The following is a 9,656-nucleotide window of genomic DNA, read 5'->3' on the forward strand; positions in this document are numbered from 1 at the left end:
GCGGCTGGAGCGCGCGCTGGCGCCCGGAGGGGGGAGGCGGAGGCGGGAGGCGGAGGCGGAGGAGGGCGAGGGCAGCCACGCCGGGACTGCAGCAGCCGCAGCCCCGGAGGTGAGTGCGGGCCGGGAGTGGTGGAGACGGGACCCCGCCTGAGGGAGGCGAAAGCGGACGACCGGCCGCGGAGGGCAACTTGCCTTTCCTCCCCCTCCCCAACCCGGCTTTGGAAAGGGGTGGGGGCCGCTTCCCACCCCGGGAATCCCGCCGGGCCGAGCTTTGACGTCATCCGGAGGAAAGCGAGTCCTTCTGGCCCGGGGGCCAGGCTGGGGGGGGGACCTCTCGAGGGCAGGGGCGCACCCCCTCCATTCGCGGGCTCTGCTTGTGCCCCCTCCCCCCCGGGAGGCCTGGCGGGAAGCGAGGGCCTTCTGAAGGGTGCGGATTTGGGGGGAGTGAGGGAGACCCCTACCTATCCCCCTAAGCAAAGGGCCGGTTTTTTTCCTCACCGGCAATCCTGGGGTGGGGCGGGGCGAGTCGTTTTCGCTCCGGCCGGGGGCAGGAGGGCACCGTGGCCTCCCCGAGATCTTTGCAGCAACCCAGCCGCCCCCATGACGCCCCCTCCCCACTCTTTAACCCTTTGGGAGAAACTGAGGCCTTAAAAGGAGGCTTCTTTAAATCTGAAGAGGAAATATCACCCCACACACATAGAAACCACATACACACCCTCCTTGAAATAACACACGCACCACACACAAACACCACAAACACAGACACACACACACCTGAAATAGTGAGCAGAGGGGATCTCTCACAGCCTCAGCCCAGGGGGCTTACACACACACACACACACAGAGGACACACACATCACATATAGACACTACAAACACACACACACACCTCCTGAAATAGCGACCACCTCAGCTGAGGCGGCTTACACACACACCACAGACACACAAACACACACACACCTCCTGAAATAGTGAGCAGAGGGGATCTCTCACCACCTCAGCCCAGGGGGCTTACACACACACAGACACACACACCACACACAGACATCACACACATACACCTGAAATAGCGACCCGCCTCAGCCAAGGGGGCTTACACACACACACAGATACACGCACCACACACAGACACACAGACACATGCCCCCTCCTGAAATAGTGAGCAGAGGAGATGCCTCCAGAAGGGGAGAGGCTTACACAGGCACAAACACACACACACACACACACACACACACACACAGGGAAGGGTGGGCCCAGCTGCTGCTCCTGTCCTAGAGGGGCTTTGCCCCCCCCCCCCCAACTTTCTTTTTTGCCCACTCTCTGCAGCCAGCAAAACTCTGTCCCGGCCAAGCGACAGGACCTGTAGCGTGGAAAGCTTCCTCCTGACTGTCCAAGGAGGCCCCACGCTGACCTTTTCTTTCTTCCTCCCCGTTTGCTAGGATTGGGAAAGGAATGCAACAGAAGGCCTTTGAGGACAGCAAATCCACGTGGCAGGAATCGCTGGACCATGCCGGTGGCTGCATGCCCTTCCGCTGCCCCCGGTGTGGGGAACACACCCGGTTCAGGACCTTGTCCTCCCTGAGGGCCCACCTGGAGTACAGCCACCCTTTTGAAGACAGAAGCCTCCGGCCCCAAGGCGGCTTCTCTCCCCTCAAGAGGGGCCGGAGCTGCTCCTCCCAGACCCAGGGGGCCTTCCGGGATGGGAGCGACGGCGTCCTGAAGGCGCGACTCTCCTACCTGAACTTCTGCGAGCCGGAAGACCCTCTGCCCAGGAGGCCCCTGGCGGGGGAGGCAGAATGGCCGGACGACGTGGGGTCCGGCCCCGCCTCGGACGAGCTGGCCTGGGACCCCGCCTGGAAGGCCGCGGACTCCAGCGCTTCCTTCGAGGCCCACGTGCGGGAGAAGTTCAACCACATGGTGGAAGCCGTCGACAAGACCATCGAGCGGCGGATCGACAACCTCTCCCGGGAGTTGTCCCGTAAGACGGCCGAGCTCCTGGAGGTCCGGGCGGCCTTCGTCCAGCTCTCGCAGAAGAAGCAGGAGGTGCAGAAGCGCGAGAGAGCCCTGAACCGGCAGGTGGACGTGGCGGTGGAGATGATTGCGGTGCTGCAGCAGCGGCTCACCGAGTCGGAGGAGGAGCTGCACCGCAAAGAGGAGTAAGTTAGAAGAGGAGGAGGAGGAAGCTGGGTCCAAGAGGGCAGTGGCCTGCCTTGCCCCCTCTCCCGTATGCCTTGCCCCTGCCGCTGAAGAGGGGTGATGGGGTTAGGGTCCAGGTGGGAGAAGGTCTTTCCAGCCATGTGCTAGCTGTGGCCCTTCCACTGACTGAAAGGCCACAGATGTCCCAGCTGAAGGTCCCAGCTGATGGGCCAGGTTAGGCCTGTAGGTGGTTCTCAGAATCCTCAGCCATTGGTGGAAAAGAACCTCTCTTGAGGGAGTAATTGCACAAGGGGTCCCCAAAGTTGGCAACTTTAAGACTTGTGGACTTCAACTCCCAGAATTCTCCAACCAGCTGGGAGTTGAAGTCTAGAAGAGGGTAGGGTAGGAGAGGACAGGACAGGACAGTACTGGGTAGGCAAAGTTGGCTCTTCTATGACTTGCGGACTTCAACTCCCAGAATTCCCGAGCCAGTCATGCTAGCTCAGGAATTCTGGGAGTTGAAGTCCACATGTCATAGAAGAGGCAACTTTGCCTACCCCTGGGATAGGATATAATTTTTTATTGGCCAAGTGTGATTGGACACACAAGGAATTTGTCTTTGGTGCAGATGCTCTCAGCATACATAAAAGAAAAGTTAAATCCGTCAAGAATCATGAGGTTCAACACTTAACGATTGTCATAGGGCACAAAGGAGCAATCAGGAGCCAATCAATATTAATATCAATCGTAAGGACACAAGCAACAAGTTACAGTACTAAGTGGGAGGAGATGGGCGATAGGAACGACGAGAAGACTAATAGCAATAGTAATGCAGCCCTAGCGAATAGTTTGACAGTGACAAGGGAATTAGTTGTTTAGCAGAGTGATGGCGTTCGGGGAAAAACTGTTCTGTGTCTAGTTGTCTTGGTGTGCAGTGCTCTGTAGCGACGTTTTGAGGGTGGGAGTTGAAACAATTTATGACCAGGATGTGAAGGGTCAGTAAATATTTTAGAAACATAGAAGACTGACGGCAGAAAAAGACCTCATGGTCCATCTAGTCTGCCCTTATACTATTTTCTGTATTTTATCTTAGGATGGATATATGTTTATCCCAGGCATGTTTAAATTCAGTTACTGTGGATTTATCTACCACGTCTGCTGGAAGTTTGTTCCAAGGATCTACTACTCTTTCAGTCAAATAATATTTTCTCATGTTGCTTTTGATCTTTCCCCCAACTAACTTCAGATTGTGTCCCCTTGTTCTTGTGTTCACTTTCCTATTTAAAAACACTTCCCTCCTGGACCTTATTTAACCCTTTAATATATTTAAATGTATCGATCATGTCCCCCCTTTTCCTTCTGTCCTCCAGACTCTACAGATTGAGTTCATTAAGTTTTTCCTGATACGTTTTATGCTTAAGACCTTCCACCATTCTTGTAGCCCGTCTTTGGACCCGTTCAGTTTTGTCAATATCTTTTTGTGGGTGAGGTCTCCAGAACTGAACACAGTATCCTAAATGTGGTCTCACCAGCACTCTATATAGCGGGATCATAATCTCCCTCTTCCTGCTTGTTATACCTCTAGCTATGCAGCCAAGCATCCTACTTGCTTTCCCTACCGCCTGACTGCACTGTTCACCCATTTTGAGACTGTCAGAAATCACTACCCCTAATTTTCATGGCCCTCTTAAAGTTGCCAAGTTTCAAGACCTCTGAATTGCACAGATGCCCTGTTTTCATGTGCTTGCTTACCTGCTTTGCGTCAAGTGTCACCTTGGGGACCTTTTCCTTGGCAACAGATTCCTTGAGGTGTCCATCTCTTCCCACAAAGGCTTATGTGTAGCTAGGAGGCCTCGCAGGCAGGTCCCCCGAGTGACACGCAGCCGTCTTTGATATCTGGTTTAAAACACGCAAGGTAGAGTCTCCGGAGAGGGGCAGCATAAAAATCTAATGAATAATAATAAAATAGAAATTGGGATGGGAAGGAAGCCAGAAAGAAGGAGGGCTTTTGAAGGACGTTCCGGCTCACCCATGAGGAGGAGGTCACCCACTTCTCCCATTATCTCCGGGACCGCCTTCTGCCGCACGAATCCCAGCGACCAGTTAGGTCCCACAGAGTTGGCCTTCTCCGGGTCCCGTCAACTAAACAATGTCGGTTGGCGGGGCCTAGGGGAAGAGCCTTCTCTGTGGCGGCCCCGACCCTTTGGAACCAACTCCCCCCAGATATCAGAGTTGCCCCCACCCTCCTAGCCTTTCGTAAGCTCCTTAAAACCCACCTCTGTTGTCAGGCATGGGGGAATTGACATGTTCCTTCTCCCTAGGCTTATAAAATTTATGTATGGTACGCTAGTGTGTATGATTGGTTTTAACTTGTGGGGTTTTTAAAATTAATTTATATATTGGATTTGTTGTACATTGTGTTGCTGTTGCTGTGAGCCGCCCCGAGTCTGCGGAGAGGGGCGGCATACAAATCTGATTAAACTTAAACTTAAACTATTTATGTTGGAATAGCGTTTTGCAGAAGCTAGCCCACCCAGATAGCCAAAGCAGCTAGCCAGTCGGCCTCAGACCAGGATATCAGGGACTGTAGTCTTGAAGATAATTGAAGACAAGCACTGCAGAGTTTCTTAGGAAAATATCTACTTCTTTCGTAGCAAAACTACACTAACTATTTACACTGTAGCTATCTCTCTCTAGTAGATATTATACACAATACACACAAATCTCTATCTACCATTCTATTACATACTATACACAATACTCACAAATCTCTTTCTACTATCCTATTAGATACTATACACCAGTGATTTTCAACCTTTTTTGAGCCGCGGCACATTTTTTTCATTTACGAAACCCTGGGGCACATGGGGGGGAAGGGGGGCTAAAAAAAGTTTGAACAAAAAAATTATCTCTCTTTCTTCCTCCCCTTCGCTCTATTTCTTTCTCCCTCCCTCTTTCTCCCTTCCTTCCTCTTTCTTTCTTTCTCTCTCTCTCTCTCTCAATCCCTCTTTCTTTCTCTTCCTTCCTTCCTCTCTTCCTTCCTCTCTTTCTCCCTCCCTCCCTACGTACCTCTATGTCTTTCTCTCTCTCTCCTTCCCTCCCTCTCTTTCTCTCTCTCTCTTGCTTTCTTTCTCTCTTGTTCTCTTTCTCTCTCTCTTGCTCTTTCTCTCTCTTGCTTTCTTTCTCTCTCTTTCTCTCTCTCTTTCTTTCTCTTGTTCTCTTTCTCTCTCACTCGCTCTTTCTCTCTCTTGCTTTCTTTCTCTCTGAGCTTCGCGGCACACCTGACCATGTCTCGCGGCACACTAGTCTGCCACGGCACACTGGTTGAAAAACACTGCTATACACAATACAGTGGTACCTCTACTTAAGAACTTAATTCGTTCCAGGTTCTTAAGTAGAAAAGTTTGTAAGTAGAAGCAATTTTTCCCATAGGAATCAATGTAAAAGCAAATAATGCATGCAAACCCATTAGGGAGGGGAAAAAAGCTCGGAATTTGGGTGGGAGGAGGAGGAGGAGGAAGAGGAGGAGGACAAGGAAGGAAGAAGGTAAGCTGAAGGGAATGAAAAAAAATCCAAAACTTTAAGGCTTAAAAAAAAAAGAGGGACTCTGAGGCGGTGAGGAGGAGCATGCGCCTCCCATACGCCCGGCGCGAGGCTGCCTCCCATACACTGCGCCAGAGAGAGAAACCCAGGTGGGTGAGAGGGGGGAACTCCCCTCCTGTGAGTGAAAGGCGGCTGCTGCTGCTGCTGTTCCTACCTGCTTCCTGTTCCTTCCCATGCTGAAGGGCTCCCCTCTCCTCTCGCTTGAACACCCGGTTCTTATCTAGAGAAGTTCTTAAGTAGAGGCGTTCTTAAGCAGAGGTACCACTGTACAGTGATCCCTCGATTTTCGCGGGTTCAAACTTCGCGAAACGGCTATACCACGGTTTTTCAAAAAATATTAATTAAAAAATACTCTGTGCGGGTTTTTTTCTATACCACGGTTTTTCCTACCCGATGACGTCATACGTCATCACCAAGAGTCACTTCTCTCTCTCTTTCTCTCTCTTTCCTGTCATTCTCTGCTTCAATCATTTTCTCATTTCTCTTTTTTTCTCCCCTTTTTTCTATCATTTCTCTCTCTCTCTACCTTCCACTCTCCCCCCCTTGCGCTCTCTCTCTCTCTTTCTCACTCTATCCCTCTTTCCTTTCCATCTCGCTCTGTCTGTTGCTCTCTCTCTGTGAGAACGCCTGCCCTGCCTCTCCTGCAGCCTCCTCTCTGACAGCTGGGACGAAAGCGCTCTCAGCTAAGGGACTGCGAGAGGGGCGGGGCGGGCATTCTCAAAGCGCTCAGAGCGGCTAGCGGCCGAATGAGGAGGACGAGAAGCCGTAGCCGCCAGCGCTGCTGCAGGAGGACCTGTGCCCTAAGAAAGCCGATGAGAGGGGCGGATCAGGTGGGCGGGGGGTAGCGGCAAGGGGGCCGGAGGCGCTGGGGGGGCAGGGGCGGCCGTCATTCAAAACAATCTTTGCCGGCCTCTGCACTTTCATCGCTCCCCGCCCCCAACTTCAAGCCCGGCTCTTTGTGCGGCCTTGGAAAAGGTGCACGGGGGTAGTTTTGGGCTGTCCGTAGCAAAAAATTGTGTTTTTACTTCCGCATCTCTACTTCGCGGAAATTCGACTTTCGCGGGCAGTCTGGGAACGCAACCCCCGTGAAAATCGAGGGATCACTGTACTCACCAATCTCTATCTACTATTCTCAGTTACCATTCTCAGCTAGAAGTCTTCAGCCACGATATTCTTCCACAATAATTAGCCACCATAAACCACAATCTACACAATAATCTCTGAGCCGGAGGGCTTTCCATGTGGCTCTAGTCCACCGTATCTGCATTTCCTGGTGTAAGAGTCCTGCCCAACGGCATGGGGAGGGGGGGTGGAACCCCAAAGGAGCACCCCTTTGCTCCATGGCTCCGCTCGAAGGTCTGCTGCAGCCTCCCAGGATAGAGAAGCCCAGGAGCCGGGTGCGGATTCTGAGCGCAAGGAGTTTTCATATCCCTCCCTTCACAAGGGGCAAAACTTGTGATTGCCCCAGCCCAGGTATAGGCAAAGTTGGCTCTTCTGTGACCCGTGGACTTCAACTCCCAGAATTCCTTAGCTAGCATGATTGTCTCAGGAATCCTGGGAGTTGAAGTCCACAAGTCACAGAAGAAGAGCCAACTTTGCCTACCCCTGCCCCAGCCTGTCCCGCTGTCCTGGGAAGCTTAGCATCCGGGGGGGAGAGGCTGTCGGTGAGCCAGGAGGGCACCGCTGCTTCTGCTAGTCCGGTCCCACCACATCTGCCTTGCTTCCTTTGCAGGGAGGTCGTGACCTTTAATCACTTCCTGGAGGAAGCGGCCGAGAAGGAGGTCCGTGGGAAAGCCAGGCTGGAGCGTTTCATCGAGAACCTTCTGCAGCGAGTCGACCAGGCGGAGAGACAGCTGGAGAAGTACCAGCACCAGCATCTGCTGGGCAGCTCTGTAGACCTCGGACAACATCTGGTGAGCGGACACACACACGTCAAAGGGAAGAGAAGCCTTGCTCCGTCCCCAAATCCAGCCCTCTCTGGGACCATCTAGGACCCACATTACCTCTCGGGCCCTTTTAAAGGTCCCAGGAGGGGGTGTGGCTGCCTCTGGCGGCTGCATCGAATTCAATACTGTGAGTGGCCTCCATGATGTGGCTGGACCCACATTAAAAGAGAGGGAAATGACCACCTACTGTATTTTTCAGATTATAGGACGCCCCTTTTTTCGTCCCTAAAAGAGGCTGAAAGTTTGGGTGTGTCCTTCGAAGCTTTTCCCCCCAGCCCTAATGAGGTGCTAACGATGTTCCCGCTGTTATTTTTATTTATTTATTTATCTATCTATCTATCTATCTATCTATCTATCTATCTATCTATCTATCATCTATCTATCTATCTATCTATCTATCATCTATATCTATCTATCTATCATCTATCTTTCATCTATCTATCTATCTATCTATCTATCATCTATCTATCATCTATATCTATCTATCTATCTATCTATCTATCATCTATCTATCTATCTATCTATCATCTATATCTATCTATCTATCTATCATCTATATCTATCTATCATCTATCTATCTATCTATCATCTATCTATCTATCTATCTATCTATCTATCTATCTATCACCTATCTATCATCTATATCTATCTATCTATCTATCTATCTATCTATCTATCTATCTATCATCTATCTATCTATCATCTATCTTTCATCTATATCTATCTATCTATCTATCATCTATATCTATCTATCATCTATCTATCTATCATCTATCTATCTATCTATCATCTATCTATCTATCTATCTATCTATCACCTATCTATCATCTATATCTATCTATCTATCTATCTATCTATCTATCTATCTATCTATCTATCATCTATCTATTATCTATCTATTATCTATCATCTATCTATCATCTATCTATCATCTATCTATCTATCATCTATCTATCTATCTATCTATCATCTATCTATCTATCTATCATCTATCTATCATCTATATCTATCTATCTATCTATCATCTATCTATCATCTATCTATCATCTATCTATCATCTATCTATCTATCTATCATCTATATCTATCTTATCTATCTATCTATCTATCTATCTATCTATCTATCTATCTATCTATCTATCTATGATCTATCTATGATCTATCTATCTATCTATCTATCTATCTATCTATCTATCTATCTATCTATCTATCTATCATCTATCTATCATCTATATCTATCTATCTATCTATCTATCATCTATATCTATCTATCTATCTATCTATCTATCTATCTATCTATCTATCTATCTATCTATCTATCTACCTACCTACCTATCTATCTATCATCTATATCTATCTATCATCTATCTATCTATCATCTATCTATCTATCCATCCATCCATCCATCCATCCATCCATCCATCCATCCATCCATCCATCCATCTATCTATCTATCTATCTATCTATCTATCTATCTATCATCTATATCTATCTATCTATCTATCTATCATCTATATCTATCATCTATATCTATCTATCTATCTATCTATCTATCTATCTATCTATCTATCTATCATCTATATCTATCTATCATCTATCTATCTATCATCTATCTATCTATCCATCTATCTATCTATCTATCTATCTATCATCTATCTATCTATCTATCTATCATCTATCTATCATCTATATCTATCTATCTATCTATCTATCTATCATCTATCTATCATCTATCTATCTATCTATCTATCTATCTATCATCTATCTATCATCTATATCTATCTATCTATCTATCTATCTATCTATCTATCTATGATCTATCTATCTATCATCTATCTATCTTTCTATCTATCTATCTATCATATCTATCTATCTATCTATCTATCTATCTATCATCTATCTATCTATCTATCTATCATCTATATCTATCTATCTATCATCTATCTTTCATCTATCTATCTATCTATCTATC

General features: G+C 48.1%; 1 protein-coding gene across 1 annotated transcript in view; it reads left to right on the top strand.

Annotated features, from left to right (window-relative positions):
* Positions 1–34: 34 nt before the first annotated feature.
* Positions 35–9,656, top strand: part of ZNF365 (zinc finger protein 365) — a 14,883-nt gene continuing 5,261 nt past the window's right edge. Inside the window, exons 1-3 of the mRNA XM_070752027.1 lie at positions 35–109; positions 1,440–2,156; positions 7,472–7,652. Of these exons, the coding sequence (XP_070608128.1) occupies positions 1,453–2,156; positions 7,472–7,652 (885 nt within the window). The 5' untranslated portion in view covers positions 35–109; positions 1,440–1,452. The remainder of the gene's footprint in view (positions 110–1,439; positions 2,157–7,471; positions 7,653–9,656) is intronic.

Source organism: Erythrolamprus reginae, chromosome 5 (assembly GCF_031021105.1).
Source record: "Erythrolamprus reginae isolate rEryReg1 chromosome 5, rEryReg1.hap1, whole genome shotgun sequence".
In the NCBI taxonomy this organism is placed as follows: Eukaryota; Metazoa; Chordata; class Lepidosauria; order Squamata; family Dipsadidae; genus Erythrolamprus; species Erythrolamprus reginae.